The sequence below is a fragment of the Lepidochelys kempii genome, chromosome 2 (genome assembly GCF_965140265.1).
Source record: "Lepidochelys kempii isolate rLepKem1 chromosome 2, rLepKem1.hap2, whole genome shotgun sequence".
In the NCBI taxonomy this organism is placed as follows: Eukaryota; Metazoa; Chordata; order Testudines; family Cheloniidae; genus Lepidochelys; species Lepidochelys kempii.
The window spans coordinates 95,511,471-95,530,013 of record NC_133257.1 but is presented as its reverse complement, the minus strand read 5'-3'; the positions used below and the strand labels follow the sequence as shown (position 1 = coordinate 95,530,013).

The following is an 18,543-nucleotide window of genomic DNA, read 5'->3' as shown; positions in this document are numbered from 1 at the left end:
AATATCAGAGGCTCATTCACCTGCACATCTACCAATGTGATATATGCCATCATGTGCCAGCAATGCCCCTCTGCCATGTACATTGGCCAAACCGACAGTCTCTACGTAAAAGAATAAATGGACACAAATCAGATGTCAAGAATTATAACATTCAAAAACCAGTTGGAGAACACTTCAATCTCTCTGGTCACTTGATTACAGACCTAAAAGTTGCAATTCTTCAACAAAAAAACTTCAGAAACAGACTCCAATGAGAGACTGCTGAATTTGAATTAATTTGCAAACTGGACACCATTACATTAGGTTTGAATAAAGACTGGGAGTGGATGTGTCATTACACAAAGTAAAACTATTTCCCCATGTTTATTTCCCTCCCCCCACCCCACTATTCCTCACATGTTCTTATCAACTGCTGGAAATGGCCCACCTTGATTATCACTACAAAAGGTTTTTTACAAAAGGTTTTTTTTCTCTCCTGCTGGTAATAGCTCACCTTACCTGATCACTCTCCTTACAGTGTGTACGGTAACACCCATTGTTTCATGTTCTCTGTGTGTATAAAATCTCCCCACTGTATCTTCTACTGAATGCATCCGATGAAGTGAGCTGTAGCTCACGAAAGCTTATGCTCAAATAAATCTGTTAGTCTCTAAGGTGCCACAAGTCCTCCTTTTCTTTTTATGTATCTATCCTGAAAATGATGATCTTATGACAGGTAACCAGAAGGTTGCATATCTCAGGCTCCTTCCAAGCAGGAGCTAACAGCTGTTTATCTCTCTGTCTACTAACTTGACCATCTGATTTGCTCCTAAGTCCCTTAGTGTCCCCAATTCATACCCCCAGCTTCCCTCCCTCCCCCAGACCCCCTCCCCATCCACCCATCTTCTTTGCCCTTCCCTCCACCCACAATCTGCCCCTCCACCCACTCAGCTCCTTATCCCCCCAGCATCCCTGTCCCTCCTTCCCCACGCCCCCCTCCCTCCCGCTGGAGCGGCGCTCTCGGGGCAAGGTAAAGGCAGGGGCTCTGCACGCACCCTTCGCGCGTGCTCCTTCGGGCCGCCGGGGGAGCTGGAGCAGAAGCCGAGCAAGAGCAGGACGGGCTGTGAGCCGGCTTAGCCCCGCCCGCCTTGGCAACGCTGCCGCCGCGCTGCCTCCCTCTCACTCCTCTCCGCAGCTGCCTCTCCACTCCCAGCCCCGGCGGCTGGGCTGCACAGCGAGGCGCAGAGGCGGCCGTGCCCAGCGGCTTGGGAGGCAGGCGAGGAGGCTCCGCTCTGGAGACAGCCGCGGGCTCGCCCGCAGCAGCAGCAGTAGCTAGAGCCGCTCCCCCAGGCAAAAGGGCATTGCAGCCCGCCGCAGGGGTAGCTAACTCTTCTGGGGAGTATTGCTGTGCTTTCTCCCTACCGGACCCCCGCCCTCTCTCCCCGCGTCCGGCGATTATTTTATAGCGCCGGCTGCCCCGGTCCGCTTGCTCGCTCTGGGGAGCAGTTTGAAACTATTGGAGAGCGCGATCTGCCGGCACTTGTGGATCTTTATGAACCACCCCCAGAAGTCAGTCCCCGCGTTGGTGAAGGGGGCGGGCCCCCTGGCCCCGTTGCGCGGCCGAGCTGTCTGACAAGTAGCTGAAGTTCACGCGGTCCTGTCTGAAGTTGAGATCTCAGAGCAAAGCACACGGAGAAGAGCCGAGGGCGCCCGGGAGGACGACGCTGCAGCCTGCTGTTTTCTTTTCAGCACTTTTCTCCGCTCTTCTGCCCCAAGCCCCGGTGCTCTGTCCGCATGGAGCGGGAGACTGACGAGAGAGACTGCTAAGGTAAGCTGATGGCCTTGTATTTTAAAACCTGCATAAGTGCAAAAAGAGGAGAGCTGGGGAGGATTTGGTCGCAGAAGTAGCGTGAGAGGTCCGCTGAGACTATCCCTGATGCGTTTAACATATGTACAGTTTGCAACCGAAACTTGTTAAGTTGTCCAAACCAAACATAAGCAAAAGGAGAAATTCTGCTGTGCACTAATTGGTTCATAGCGCCCTCTGATGGCTTCAGTCAAATATACACTATGTGGCCGCACTGGTAAGGAGTATACAGTGCACATGGAGTAATAACCAACTTTTGATATATGTTCCCTTAAGGAGAAGAGCCCTAGGAAAAACAGGCTTCACCCTTAGAAGCAGGGCATCTAGTATATGTGCTTGTATGATTTAGGTTCTGTAAAAATAAAGGGTTGAGAAACTTGGGAAAATGTTAATATCTTGACTTTTTTTAAGTGATAAGGAGAATATACAGACACATACTGGAACGATTGTTTGGAAGGGAAGCCTGTTCTTTCTTTCTAATGGAGTATTACAATTGCATTAGTTCACGTGAACTCTGCTAATGTAAAAAGATAAAATAATTTCTCAGGCCTTGCAGTTTCAGACAACTTGGAAAAAGTAAAAATAAAATAGAAACTCGGGTAATGAGTTAATTCTGCTTTGATCCTGAAGCTAATTTAGTGAGCAGACTTTGACAAGCTTGTTCTTTTATTGCTCCTTTATAGCCTTAGCATTTACTGTAGATGAGAACCTGGAAATTCTTTGTGATGCATTTTAAATATTTGTAGAATATATTTTTAGATCTATACTACATCAGAGAACTTTTTTTTTTTTTTTTTGTTTCCACAGAAAGGATCAAATATGCAAAGCCAACAGAAAACGGAAACAGCTCTTTTGGTGGAAAAACACTGGCTTTGTGCCCCGTCCAAGTGTTTTACTTTTACTTCATGATGGGAAGAGTAGAATCATCAGAACCATTGAGACATAGGGTGGATTTCACTAGTTGAAGATGAAATGAAGATAAATAGAAAATGACATGAGAGCATATTGTGTATTTTATGAGTATTCATCCAAACAAACCTTCCACAAATAGACATGAACAGGAATTAGAAATGTTGTATATTTTTCCAGAGAGAGAGAGAGGCTAATGGAGAAATTTTGTTCTTTTCCTCCCCCATTTTCACCCTCTCAAGCCTATGAAGAAGAAAATTTTGTATACAAATGAGAGAACAGGAAGGCTAAGGAGAGTACATTTAACATCTGAGTCTATTGTAGAAAGTACTGAGCATTTCTACTTCAGCAAAAACAAAACATTGTTCTGAATAGCTGTTATGATTTCATCATCAGTGCAGTTTTTTCCTACTCTGGGAATGGCATTTTATCAGAGTGTGAGAGGGAAAGATTTTTGTGTGAATTCAGTTATTTTAAATTCAAGTTTTGGGGTCTTTTGCTTTTCAGCAAAAAAGATACTACGTTTTTTAGTCCCTTGAGTTGTGTAATCAGACTGTGTTTCACATGAAAAATGTAGCGACTTTACCTTCCCTTTAGTTTTATGTGTTATGCTTTACCATTGTAGCTGTGCAAAGGACAGACAGACAAGGCACCTGTGGTTCAACTTTTCAGAAATCCTTTGTTTTGTTTTCCGTACTGTACTTCAGATTGCAAATAGGCTGAGCAGCGAGTCTATCTTATTCTTTTCTTTTTAAGCAGAAATGCCTTAAATGCACACTGTTATATTAGCTGGATCAACATTTAACATCTGAACACTGTGTTTTGTAAAGATGTTTGCTTGAAGGGAAGGAACTGTCTAATGGATCATGGCTCTTATGTTTACAGTACATATTTTATTCCTAGGGTTAGCAATGTTTGCTCTCTCCACTTTTGAAGACTCTGTGAGCAATTACTCTGACTGGGTGACTTTCACAGAAAATATGGATCAGTATGAGAAACAGAAACTGCAAGATTTCAGTGCTGACGAGAAGCTGAAAAAAGCTGTTCTTCATCCAAGCTTATATTTTGATGCTGAAGATATCCAAGCACTGAGGCAAAAGTCTCATACAAGCCACTTACATCTGTTCAGAGCTATCAGAGGTGCAGTAACGGTTATGCTGTCCAACCCATCATACTACCTACCTCCACCCAAGCATGCTGATTTTGCTGCAAAGTGGAATGAGATTTATGGTAACAATCTGCCTCCCTTAGCTTTTTATTGTTTGCTATGCCCGGAAGATAAAGCTGCCTTTGATTTTGTTCTAGAATACATGGACAGAATGGCTGGCTACAAAGACTGGCTGGTTGAGAATGCTCCAGGAGATGAAGTGCCTCTTGGCCACTCCTTAACAGGTTTTGCCACTGCTTTTGACTTCTTATATAGCTCACTGGATAACATCAGAAGACAAAAATATCTAAAGAAGATATGGGTTGTGAGTGAGGAAATGTATGAATATTCAAAAGTCCGCTCATGGGGAAAGCAACTTCTCCATAACCACCAAGCCACTAATATGCTAGCACTGCTCACAGGCGCCCTGGTTACTGGGGTGGACAAAAAGTCTCAGACAAATATTTGGAAACATGCTGTGGTTGATGTGATGGAAAAAACCATGTTTCTGCTCAATCACATTGTAGATGGCTCTTTGGATGAAGGAGTAGCTTATGGCAGTTACACAGCTAAGTCAGTAACCCAATATGTTTTCCTGGCCCAGCGCCATTTTGGTATTAATAACCTAGAAAACAATTGGCTGAAAATGCACTTTTGGTTTTATTATTCCACATTGTTACCAGGTTATCGGAGGACTGTGGGCATAGCAGATTCTAATTATAACTGGTTTTATGGCCCTGAAAGCCAGTTGGTTTTCCTGGATAAATTTGTAATGAAGAATGGAGCTGGCAATTGGCTGGCACAACAGATTAGAAAGCACAGGCCCAAGGATGGCCCAATGGTGCCATCCACTGCACAAAGGTGGAGCACACTTCACACTGAATACATCTGGTATGCTGCAGAACTAACTCCCCAACCTCCCCCTCACTATGGCACTGCTAAGATGCATGTGTTTCCTAACTGGGGGGTTGTTACTTATGGGGCTGGGTTGCCAAATACTCAGACCAACACCTTTGTGTCTTTTAAATCTGGAAAGCTTGGTGGCCGTGCAGTCTATGACATAGTTCACTTTCAGCCATATTCCTGGATTGATGGGTGGAGGAGTTTTAATCCAGGGCATGAACATCCAGATCAGAACTCCTTTACTTTTGCCCCCAATGGACAGGTGTTTGTATCTGAGGCCCTGTATGGACCCAAGTTCAGCCACTTGAATAATGTATTGGTGTTTGCTCCATCTCCTACAAGTCAGTGTAATCAACCTTGGGAGGGACAACTTGGGGAGTGTGCACAGTGGCTTAAGTGGATTGGTGATGAGGTTGGAGACTCAGCTGGGGAGATTATAACAGCCTCTCAGTATGGGGAGATGATGTTTGTGAGTGGTGAGGCAGCATCTGCCTACTCTTCTGCAATGAAACTGAAAAGCGTGTATCGTACTTTGCTACTCCTAAATGCTCAGACATTGCTAGTAGTAGACCATATTGAGAAGGAGAAAGACTCTCCCCTCAGCTCTGTCAGTGCCTTCTTTCATAATCTTGACATTGATTTTAAATATATACCCTATAAGTTTATGAACAAATATAGTGGAGCCATGATGGATGTGTGGGATGCTCACTACAAGATGTTTTGGTTTGATCATCATGGGAGTAGTCCTGTTGCCAGGATACAAGAGGCAGAGCAAGCAGCAGAGTTCAAAAAGCGGTGGACTCAGTTCATAAACGTCACCTTTCCTATGAAAACCACTGTAACAAGAATCGCATATGTGTTCTATGGACCATATGTTAATGTTTCTAACTGCAGATTCATAGATGATTCCAAATATGGAGTTCAAATTTTTCTAAACGTCAACAACAGTGAAAATATTGTCTCCATTGTGACTGAATATCACAGTCTGAGGACAAGGTTCAATTATTTGGGATTTGGTGGCTTTGCCAAGGTAGCTGATCAAAACAAAGTTATCAAATTTGGTCTAGGCACTGAAGCTGTACGAGAGCAGATAACAAATAACAGAGCAATTTTCCCATTTGGATTCAAAATAAATATAATAGCAGGATTAGTTTTAGGCATTAGTTTGGTAATACTGGCTTTTCAGTGGCGGTTTTACATTTCCTTCAGCAAACTGTTGCGCTGGATACTAATACTGGTTATCACACTGTGGTTCATTGAACTGGTGGATGTATGGAGCACTTGCACTCAGCCTATTTGTGCAAAATGGAGCAGTGACATCATAAATGTAGACCCCGATACAGGCAATACAGCCAAACAGTTAGAAGGAAACCCTGTTGTTTTGCCAGATGTTGTAATTACCTCACTTCCCAGTTCCGGGGCAGACATTTTAAAGCAACTTTTTCTTAACAGCAGTGATTTCATATACATCAGGATCCCTACAACTTACCTTGATATCCCTGAAACTGAATTTGAAATGGACTCATTCGTAGATGCATGTGAATGGAAGGCATCTGATATCCAAAGTGGCCGTTTCCGTCTACTCCGAGGCTGGCTCCAATCCCTAGTCCAAGATACAAAACTTCATTTACAAAATATTCATTTACATGAAGCCAGCAGAAGTAAATTAGCTCAGCATCCTCCCTTAAGTAAGGATAAAAAGAGAAGATCCAGAAAGAAAGAGTCTCTGTCAGAACAAAGAAGCACAACAAGAGGAAGATTAGACAAAGATGCTGAATACATTAGGGAACTGAGGAGACACCTTGCCTATTATCCAAATGCACGTCCTGTGCTTAGTTTAAGTAGTGGGAGCTGGACATTAAAGCTTCCTTTCTTTCAAGAAATCATAGGTCCCTCAATGAGGGCACTGTATGTAGTAAGGGACCCTCGGGCATGGATCTACTCAATGTTGTATAAAAGTAAACCAAGCCTTTACTCTTTGAAAAATGTTCCACAGCACTTAGCTATGCTGTTTAAAGTGGAAGGCGGGAAAGAGAAGTGTGGTTTAAATTCAGGCTATGCCTTTGAATATGAATCACTGAGGGAAGAACTCTTGGATTCTAGGTCAAATGCAGTTTCTGTGCTGTCCCATTTGTGGCTAGCAAACACAGCAGCAGCGCTGCGAGTAAACGGGGATCTGCTGCAGGCAAATTATCAGCTGGTCAAGTTTGAAGATATTGTGAGCTCTCCTCAGAAGACAGCTGAAGCAATTTATGCTTTCCTTGGTATTCCTCTGTCTCCTGCTAGCTTAAACCAAATATTGTTTGCCACCTCCACCAATCTTTTCTACCTTCCTTATGAAGGTGAAATATCACCAACTAGTATTCATGCCTGGGAACAAAATATGCCTATTGAAGAAGTTAGACTGGTTGAGGACATCTGCTGTACCTTGATGGACCGCTTAGGATACCCAAAGTTTACAGTTTAAGTGCTGCAGGTCAGCAGTAGTTTGCACTAATGATCCCCAACTCCTCATTGTGTGAATAAGAATTAGAGAAGTTTGTTTATTCTTGTAAAATGTGTGTACAGTCTGTTACATGCAGAAAGATTTATTTAAAAAAAACAGATATTTGTTCTAGCTGGATTTTAAAAAAACAAAAACTTATAACTACTTTTGCTGCCTTTAAAATAAAGCTGTGTGAACCTTTACAAATCTGCCAGCTGGGGAATGGATAGGTCAAGGGATTGGTAATAAACTATGGAGCCTTGCACTTCCAGGTGAACAATTTGACTCCAGCTCAAGTGGGTAGTTGCCTAAAGTAGTTACCATCTGAAGACTGTTTAGTAACCTACATGAAATGAGTTGGTGGTCTCAGCCCAGTTCGTAATGGCAGTGCCCTTGGGATCAGATTTGCAGGTATGTTCTGGCCACTTGCTACTCCAATGGTGCAAAGTAGCCATACACTCAGTAAAACTGGGGTCTAAATCTGTTGTTCATCACTTGTGTTGGCGTACTGGAAAATCTGGCTCCTTATTAGCCGTCTCAGCAGACAGGCCAAGGACTGACGAGACATAGCAACTGAATGACATGTGATATGGTTCCTCCACGTCAGAACTGAGGCACTTTGGTAGGGTTTTATGAGAATGTGTTCTTGCTGTAACCATTCTGTAGATAAAGAGAAGACTTCAGTCTCCAGTTCCATCAATCTGGCACCTTCTGTGAGCACTAAATGAACTTTGGGGATGGGGGGAGAGGGGAACCATCACAAGAAATCCACAAAACCCCATAAATCTATCAGTTAAATATTAGCTGGGAGGTTCCTAAAGGATCCTGTGAAACTCCGACATTGTTCCACCATACTAAACTGCCCCTGGATTTTCAAAGCTGCTAATGCCCTTGCTACTGATGCTACTGCTCTGTGCAGCTCCTCTTGGCTAAGAGAAGCTGAAGGAACTTCCTCTTTCTCAATAAGACTCCTCCATGTTTCTTCATTTGTTGTAACACATTATGGAGTCTCTTCTCTTTTTAACTGACCACTGTGCATAACTCTCACTTAATCCAGTGGCAAAGGTGTAGGAGTTCCTGTCAATGCAAACATTTGATGTCGTCATCTTCAGTGGTAATATATTAATATCTGGATCAGGTGGGAATGTAGTGATTAGAGCCCAAATAAATCTCCAGACCTGTGTTTCATCGAGAGATGATTAGCTTTTCTGTATATTGGATCTGCCAGCAACATTTTATGGCTGGTCAAGGTTGCTCTTTGTGTTGAGTCACTTCAAAGAGGTTTCTCTCACCTACTCCAAGCTTGGATGACAATCTCAGTAATTTTTTTCCAACATCTGATTATTTTAAGATATGATCCTCATTTCTTTAAATCTGCACTGAAATGTCACATTGATTGGGAAATAAACACCCTTTGTTGGGTGAATATTTGCTTTTGGTAATATCTTTGTCATGCTGCTCTTGTGGTTGTTCCTTGAGCCATATTTTTTTTTCTTTTCACAATGTTCTTTAAAAAAAAAAAAAAAGACAATGTTGAAAGTCTCCTAATTTATCTTACTCAGCGTTCTTTTGAAATGCACACATACTGTAAATGTCTGTAGATGTGTAAATCAAACTATAGATTATGTCGGAGACATCTGCTTCCTTTACCAAATGTTTTGGGTTTTTTTCCCCCCCGTTACAAATGAAGTTGTCATGAAATGTGCTTAGTTTTGTTTGTAGGAGCTGGAATCAGAGTTTTGTGCTATTATATTGAAATATAACAGTAGAGTAATTACCATAGATTTGGGTGACAAGCGTTAGGCAATGTCAAGATGTAATGAGTTTTTCTCTACAGATTGCAATCCTCTTGCTGATGTTTAATATTAACATCTTGCTGATGTTCTCCCCTTTTTCTTTCTGTCCCTCCCCCCCCCCACACACCCACACAGATTTTTGCACCCTCTGCATCATTTTGTGATCTCTTCTTCTGACCTAGATAAAAGTGACTGTTTCTCAGCCATTCATTATTATGTCAAAATGTGCCTCTAGTGTGATAAAGCTGTTGATATGTTGCAGTCTCACTAACCATAATTTGGCTGTCACTTTCCTTTGATTATAATAGGATCTCGGAGTTGCTTTTTCCCTTCTTTTCTGGGACTTACCTCTGGCTAGGTAGAATGTCATGTTAAAAGAAATATTAAAGTTTGTTAATGTACACTAACATGTCAGTGAAATTTTGGATCCCGACTATCATTTTCTCAAATTAGTTTTTTTCTCTCTCTCTCTCTGTTATCAGTCATATGTAAAATTGTTGCCAACACCATTGCTTTTATTTGACAGACTAAGTCAGAACATTTGCTTTTCTTCCCAGGATTTGTGATCTTGAATCAGAACAAATAGAAGGGCTTTCCTCTGTCCTCTGTTTTAGGACTGCTCAAAGTAAGACTCAGGATTGACTGCATTTTGGGAGAAGTAGGAAAGAATCTCTTCTTTATATAAAAATCTCTTCTTGATAGTGCTGCATGAAAGGCTACAAATAGATTTTTAAACCAGCTCTTTTTGAGGGGCTGAGGTGAAAAGGGGGACACTCATGTATCAATAGGTCGTCCCTGAGGCTTTCAGCATATGGGGTTATCTCATGCCTTTTGGCCGATAGTACATGTCACTACTATAATTTATTCTGGCATACACAAGATTTAGGACCTAGTTAACCACTATCTTGCATCTTCTGAAATTAAAGCAACTATAATGTGCTCCCGTTCAGGTTTGGTAACGTTTTATACCCCTTTATACAGATGTAATTGACTCCACTAGGTGCACGACTGGGGAGAATTAGATTATTTGTTCCCAGATCTTTTTTGGAAAGAGAATTATATCAAAAGCACAAAAATTAAAAGAAAAACGAAAAAGAATGAATCTAGAGAAAGTAATGACTGAAAGCCATAGTCCTAAAGTTTCAAAATTCTAATTTCATGCATTATGGGAGCTTAAGATAAAACAATATCATATAGTCTAAGGAAACTGAGCACCTGGTGCTTTTGCTTCAGAACTGCTAACAAAGAACCCTATGACAGAGAACATTTCTACTTGCTGGGAAGGAAAGAGCATATGTCAACTACACCACAAAGGACTATGTATAAAAGTAGCTTATGGGACTGGATTAATCTCACAAAAGGAAAGAATATCAGAGCAATTGAGGCTCTGTAGTGTTGTGGGGGCCTAATTTCTATAGTACACTTAACACAAACAAAAATCCAGAAATCCCAGGACAGCAGATTTGAATTTTTATTTTTTAGTCTGTCTACAATTAAAATATTACTAAAAATGCAGGGTCCCAGAGCTTCGTACAGATCCTGTTCAAACCTGCTTTCGCATGTATCATGCCTCCATAGTCCAGTGGGTTCACCAATTTTTCAGTCCAGTCATACAAAAAATATCCATTGACTTCAAATTGTGTGACCTGTGAATGAAAAGAGTGCAGGATCAAAGTGTAATCAAATGTGTCTAAATTTATGTGAAGTCACCTGCATAACAGTTTATGGATTTTGGTAGCATTTTAGAAACTGCACACTATAATTAGAGCTGGTTTGGAAAAAAAAAAGTCTGTCAGTTTTTTGTTTTAACAGAAAATAGCTTTTCAACGCAGTGGAAACGTTCATTCAAATATACCTGTTTTCATGAGATAAATGAGTTTTTAATCAGAAAACCTTAAACTGAAAACAAAATACTGGTTTGACAAAAACATGACAAATTGTTTTGAACAAAGTTGATAACTCCCCCCTCCCTCCATTTTTGTCTAAATTTGGACAAAAATCAGGAGAAAAATTCCAGTCAGCTCTCCCTACAATTCAAATGTGCATTCAGTTGGCTCTCAGACTCTGTTCTGTTGCCTCTGTATAACTCTGCTGAAACATAGCCAAGTTGCATTGGTGTAAGTGAAAGCAAAACTTGGCCCACTGTTTGACCAAGTGTTCCAAAATTAGGCTTCCAGGCTTTGACAGCTGCCCTATCTTTTAATCATTCTGTTATGCCCAGGGACAGATGAGAAGATGGAAAAATAATAAGGTACATCAATCTATTGTTTTAGGTTGAAAAAATCAATACTTTGAAAATTATCTTTTAATTAACAGCTATTTATAAGTAAAATAAGCTATGGGAGGCCTGAAATCTGATAGTATGGCAACTCTCCAGCTACTTTTAATTTAAAATAGATCTGCTGTTAAATTTTAAATGATTTCTTAGTTAATTACATGACGCCATGACCACAATAAGTACTTCTCAGAGGATATGTCTATGCTGTTGCTGGGAGTGTGCCTCCCAGCTCAGATAGGAAGCGACACATTAGCTTACCTCCAGCTAGTATGCTAAAAATAGGAGTATGAACATTGCGGCGTGAACTAGCCACCCACATCCAAGCCTGGCTGACCCCCTGGATGCAAGCTCAGGTAACTAGCCCAAGCTGCCACCCTTACTGCAATATCCACGCTGTTATTTTTAGCATGCTAGCTCAAGCTGAGTTAGCATGTATTTGTTTATCTTGGCTGGGAGGCATTCTCTCAGCTGCAGTGTAGACATACCAAGCAGGTCTCTCAATCAAGTGAACGTTGAATACTTTTGTACTGAAATTCTAGGCCAGAACCCTCAATGTATAAAAATCTAAGTTAACAGGCAGGGCAAGCAGAGAGCTGGGAAAAATATGTACACTAGTTAGGAGAATGCCCACTGCAAACCCATATCTGAGACCTGTGTGTATGTTTCATTTAGGAATTAAATAGAAGGAGGTATTAGGGGAAGTAGGACTAGATAATCCAGGGAATTGGTAATGGGTAGGAACCTTTCTTTGGTATGTCACTGGTTTGAGTCTAGCTATATGTCATTACAGACCTATGGTCATTACCTTATTGACCAAATCTTGTTGACTTACCCATACAAATAGTGCCATTGACTTCAGTGGAAGTACATGGATGAGGAAGGTGAGTGGGATTTACACAGACTGTATCAGGATTCAATGCCAAGACTATAACAGGGTTAAAAAAAAAACTGGATAAATTCATGGAGGAAAGGTCCATCAGTGGCTATGAGCCAGGATGGGCAGGGATGGTGTCCCTAGCCTCTGTTTGCCAGAAGCTGGGAATGGGCAACAGGGGTGGATCACTTGATCACCTGTTCTGTTCAGTCCCATTCTGGCATTTGCTACTGTTGGAAGACAGGATACTGGGCTAGAAGGACCTGTGGTCTGACCCAGTATGGCCATTCTTACGTAGTTAAATGAGTTGGTGGACTCAGTATTGTTACTGACAGTTTGTAATCATATTACGAAAACAACCATCACAATTGGCATCCTTTTTAATAGCCTCAATATTTTTCCACTGGCAGATCATGGATACAGGACTTCAGTACCCTGCTATCATTCTGGCACCTTTCACTAGTACTAACATTCAAATGCTCATCCAAACCATCCTCAGTCCTTTAAGATGCCACTTTTCCAGAAAATTAACCTGGGTCAAATTTCAATATTTCCATGTATAAATGTATTCAGCTTCCATAAAGACACAGACTTTTTCCACAGAAATAAATTTTACTCATTATAAACAGTCTTTTACTTTCACTCATGCACAGACAGCCAAAAAAAAAAAAAAAAAAAGTAAGGTGAAAGCTTTTGTCAAAATGACATTGATGCAGACATGAGATTTCACCTACTGTAATGATAACTTATTTCCACGGTTCTATTCATGGATCAGATTGAATTTTCATTTTAAACAGAAAATTTTAATATTTCACTATTTATTGCCTTGAGATGATGTGAAAAATGACATCCAGGAGACAGCTGGATCCTTAGGGGACTATAAGTTATTTCTAATATTATGGTCTTGTTACTGTGATTTTCTTGGTTAATATGACCAGGTGTAATAACCTTTTGAAATTCTGCAGTATCTGTACTCAAAACATTTGCCTTAGGCAATTCATGATCAAGGGTAAAAGTACGGTCCCGATATATTTGGCAAACAAGTAAAGAGCACTGGTGTGAGTAACCTGTTTGTTGTTGTTATTTGGAAATAAACTTAAAATATTTTTGTAATTGAATTTGTGACACTTATTTTTAAGAAAGAACTCACTGAAATTAGTTTTTAAAAATACCTTCACCAAGAAGCATACATAACTAACCAAAACAAGCACATTATCTTATCATCATAGCCCTGGCCTTCCCTTTCTCCCGAGTTTGTTTTGGCCCCAATTCAGAACACCACTTAAACATGTGTTTAAGTACACCATTAATCAGGGTGCTTTCCTGAATCGGGGTCTGTGTAGGCCTAGGCATAGTCTCAATGAATTCAGCCTCATTCCACTTACAGGTGTAAAATTGCAGATGTTCATAAGTGGAGGATCAGGGCCTTATATTGTAAAGTGTTTGGAGCATGGACTGTGAGTTGAAATCCTGGCTTATTGAACTCAATGGGGCCAAAATTTCATAAAGTGTTTTCTGTCTGGAAAGGGCCATGCAAAATGATGGTACTAATAATAATACCTAGCTCTTATATAACGTATTTCATTGGTAGATTTCAAAGTGCTACACAAAAAAGGTAAGCTTTCTTATCCTACAGAAGCGGGAAACTGAGGCTCAGGAAGTGAAGTGACTTGCCAAAGGTCACCCAGCAGGTCAGTGGCTGTGCTGGTAATAGAGCTCAGGTCTCCTAAGTCCCAGTCCATCACTCTATCCACTAGACAGCACTGCCTCCCTTAAATAAATGATAAAGAATAAGTGCTTTGGGGACAATCTGTGACAACGCTATCTGGCTTTAAAAGTTATCTAGAGTTGTATTTTGCTCTTTAATATTTAAAGAAATATTTAGATCACCGGGAAATATTGTATATTTATTTCTTAATATTTCCAAAAGACCTGAAATTACAGGAACCAAAAGCCTCTGTATATCATACAAGATTATTAGTCTTGGTGTATGATACATTGCAGAAAATGAAAAGTAATGTTTTGTAGGGTTTAATATATGAATCACTTTTTAGCCTGAATCAAAGCTACAGGTTAAGATTATCTGATACATTTATAGACCACAAAAGAAAGGACTCCACCCACTTAAGAACATAAGAACGACCATTCTGGGTCAGACCGAATGGTCCATCTAGCCAAGTAATCTGTCTTCTGACAGTTGACAAAGCTAGGTGGTTCAGAGGGAATGAACAGAACAGGGCAATTATCAAGTAATCTATCCCCTGTCATCCAGTCCCAGCTTCTGGCAGTCTGAGGTTTAGGGAGACCAGTAACAAAGGTTGTGTCCCCCTCATCAATGGCTGTTAGCCAAGATGGTATCTATCCTCCATGAACTTAGCTAATTCTTTTTTTGGACCCCGTTATACATTTGACCTTCACAACATCCCTTGGCAACAAGTTCCACAGCTTGATTGTGGGTTGTATGAGGAATTACTTCCTTATGTTCGTTTTAAACTTACCTATTAATTTCATTGGGTTACCCCTGGTTCTCGTGTTATGTTGTGATGAGGTGTACTTGCCCTGCACTGTAGTGGAAGGGATTAAGACAGCGCTCTTAGCAGTGGAAGCCATGCCCCCTCGACCCTGCTAGGCATGTTTCAACTGCTGCTGCAGTATAAAAGGGAACAGCCTAGCTCAGTCTGGGCTGACCGCCGAGGAGGAAGGATGCACTTCGTCGTCTCCAGCCAAGGAGCAGGAACCAAGGAGCCAGGATCCCGAACCACAGGAGTAGGAGACACCGAGGCCCAAGCAGGCAGCCAGGGACCTGGGGATGCCCCAGGGAGATTGCAGTCATCACCCGAAGAGCCCTCCGACTCTGAAGATACTCCAACTTCAATTGAAGGAGTCACGGTAGGAAGTAGCTTAGGGAAGGACTAGTCAGTGTCCCTGCAGCAGTCGGCATGGTGCTGGCGTATTCCCCACCAACTTAGTGGTGAACATATTCGCCACTACCAGGGAGGGCCCAGTTCCTCCTACCTGGCCACACACCCACCTACTGACTCTGGCCATTCGGCCATGCTTCCCGGCAGTCAAGGATAGTCCTGCTGACTCTGGCCATTCGGCCAAACTTCCACTAAGGCAAGGGAGTCCTATTGGTGCTGGCCATTTGACCATGCAGCCCTGAGGCTGAGGGCAGCCATATAGACTTAACCGCGGGGCTACCACACACCCTTACCCCACCTCTAGGGTGATGGGGTGTACGACATACGTGAGGGAGAAAAGTAACACTTCAGAGAGACAAGGTAGGTGAGGTATTATCTTTTATTGGGCCAACTTAAGTTGGAGAGAGAGACAAGCTTTCAAGCCACACAGAGCTCTGCATACTTCCCTATTCACTTTCTTCACGCCATTCATGATTTTAGAGATATCAGTCATAGCCTCCCCTTCATCATCTCTTTTCTTAGCTGAACAGCATGCAGTATTCAAGATGCGGGCGTACAATGGATTTATATAGTGACATGATATTTTCTGTCTTATTATTTATCCCTTTCCTAATGGTTCATAATATTCTGTTAGCTTTTTTGACTGCTGCTGCACATTGTGACAGTGTTTTCAGAAACTCCAAGGTGACTCCAAGATACCTTTCTTGAGTATTAACAGCTAATTTAGAACTCATCATTTTGTAGGTATAGTTGAGATTGTTTCCCATTGTCCATTACTTTGCATTTATCAACATTTAATTTCATCTGCCATTTTCTTGCCCAATCACCCAGTTTTTGTGAGATCCCTTTGTAACTCTTCACAATCTGCTCTGGACTTAACTCTCTTGAGTAATTTTTGTATAATCTGCAAACTTTGCCAACTCAATGTTCCTCCCTTTACCATATCATTTATAAATATGTTGAACAGCATAGGTCCTAATACAGATCCTTTGGGGGCACCACCATTTACCTGTCTCCATTCTGAAAACTGCCCATTTATTCCTACCCTTTATTTCCTGTCTTTTATCCAATTACTGACTCATGAGAGGACCATTCTTCTTATCCCATGACTGCTTACTTTGTTTAGGAGACTTTGATGAGGGATCTTGTCAAAGGCCTTCTGAAAGTTCACAATATCCACTGGATCACGTGTCTTCACATGTCTGTTACCCTCCCTCAAACAATTCTAACAGATTGGCAGCACATGCTTTCCCTTTACAAAAGCCATGTTGACTCTTGCCCCGCATATTTATTTATGTGTCTGATAATTCAATTCTTTACCATAGTTTCAACCAATTTGTGTGGTATAGAAGTTAGGCTTATGGACCTCTAATTGCCAGGATTGCCTCAACCCTTTTTAAAAATTGGCCTTGTGTTACTATCCTCCAATCATCTTGTACAGAGGCTGATTTAAGTGATAGGTTACATACCGCAGCTAGTAGTTCAGTATTTTCGTATTTGAGTTCCTTCAGAACCCTTGCATCAATACCATCTGGTGCTGGTGACTTATTACTATTTAATTTATCAATTTATTTCTAAACCTCCTGTGATAAATAAAGTGGGGGGGATAGCCCCCATTTATGAACACCCAGCCAGCCAGTGACCTGTAAAATCCCTCTTGGTGTCTGTTTGCTGCGTGCTTTATCTGTAAAGGGTTAACAAGTCCCCCAGGTAAAGAAAAAAAAAGTGGGCACCTGACCAAAAGAGCCAATGGGAAGGCTAGAACTTTTTAAAATGGGGAAAGAAACTTTCCCTGTGTCTGTTGTTCTCCGGAGAAGCAGGGAGACAGCAGCAGTGCTATAAGCAGGAATGCTGTGTAAAGTTTGAACCAGGTATGAAAAATTATCTTCCATACCTAGAAGGAATCATTTCAATAGGGAACATTTAGATAAATGTGATCAAGTTTATTCTTTATTTTGGCTTGTAGATCTCCTCTCTAACCCCATATGCTTTTGTTTGCTTGTAACCTTTAAGCTGAACCCCCAAGAAAGCTATTTTTTGTGCTTAATTTTTGGAAACTGCTCTTTTAAAATCAAGCAAAAACCTAAGTTCCAGATGTATTTTCTTTCTTTTTGTTTTAATAACATTTACCTTTTTGAAGAAGGATTTGGATTTTTGTGTCCTACGAGGTTTGTGCATATGCTGTTTGATTAGCTGGTGGCCACAACTAATTTCCTTTGTTTTCTTTCTCGGCTCTTAAGGGTACCCCACAGGGAGGAATTCCCAAGTGCTTCTTCCTGGGTCCAAGGGTTTTTTTTTTTTTTTTTTGCATTTGGGTGGTGGCAGCATTTACCATGCCAAAGTCAGAGAAAAGCTGTAACCTTGGGAGTTTAATACAAGCCTGGAGTGGCAAGTATTAATTTTTAGAATCCTTGCGGGGCCCCACTTTCTGCACTCAGAGTGACAGAGTGGGGATTCAGCCTTGACACCTCCTCTGTTGACTCCTCAATCTGGGACAGTTCCTCCAACTTGTCACCTAAAGAGAATGGTTCAGGTGTGAGAATCTCCCTCACAGCCTCTGCACTGAATACTGATGCAAAGAATTCAACTAGCTTCTCTGCAACGGCTTTGTCTTCCTTGAACGCTCCTTTAGCATCTTGATCATTCAGTGGCCACAACGACTGTTTGACAAAGTTCCTGCTTCTGATGTACTTATTTTTTAAAAAAGGTTGTTTAGGTTTTTTTGTGTGTTTTGCTAGTTGCTCTTCAAATTCTTTTTTGGTGTATCTAATTATACTTTTACATTTGACTTGCCAGGATTTTATGCTGCTTTCTATATTTCTCAGTAAGATTTGACTTCCAATTTTTAAATGATGCTTTTTTGCCTGTAACTGCTTCTTTTACTCTGCTGTTAAGCAACAGTGGCATTTTTTGTCTTGCTATTTTTGTTTGTTTGTTTTTAGTTGGGGTATACATTTAGTTTGACCCTATATTGTGGTGTTTTTATATAGTTTCCCTGCAACTTGCAGGCACTTCACCCTTTTGACAGTTCCTTTTAATTTCCATTTAACTAGCTTCCTCATTTTGGGGTAGTTTTTGAAGTTAAATGCTACAAAAATACAGGCAGCACACTTTCAAATAAATGTCAAGTCCTTCATTTTCGTTCGACAGTGCAATGGGGCGCAGAGCCTCTACAGCAGCGCCTCCTGCTGGTTGGTTTGTGAATTAGCTCTTTCAGCAGTGCAACTTCACTAGTGGTGTCTCACCTACCGCTACTCTCTCGGTCTCCACAGTTGGACCCACATCACTCTCGGACTGCGGCGTCCGCTTCTGGACATTGCCCTCCAGCTGTGCCCACTTCGCTGGCTCTCCTGCCCCTTCTGGGGGACCAGCAGCTTCTGTTTC

General features: G+C 41.4%; 1 protein-coding gene across 3 annotated transcripts in view; it reads left to right on the top strand.

Moving 5' to 3' along the window:
- Nucleotides 1–1,180: 1,180 nt before the first annotated feature.
- The window catches only part of DSEL (dermatan sulfate epimerase like), a 33,684-nt gene continuing 16,321 nt past the window's right edge, over nucleotides 1,181–18,543 (top strand). The window contains exons 1-3 of one of the 3 annotated variants that reach the window (XM_073331707.1): nucleotides 1,181–1,807; nucleotides 2,654–3,985; nucleotides 4,061–13,303. In XM_073331707.1, the coding sequence (XP_073187808.1) occupies nucleotides 3,622–3,985; nucleotides 4,061–7,272 (3,576 nt within the window). In that variant the 5' untranslated portion in view covers nucleotides 1,181–1,807; nucleotides 2,654–3,621 and the 3' untranslated portion in view covers nucleotides 7,273–13,303. Of the gene's footprint in view, nucleotides 1,808–2,653; nucleotides 13,304–18,543 lie in introns of those variants that run through there. The other 2 variants (XR_012157270.1, XM_073331706.1) reach the window with 2 other exon arrangements.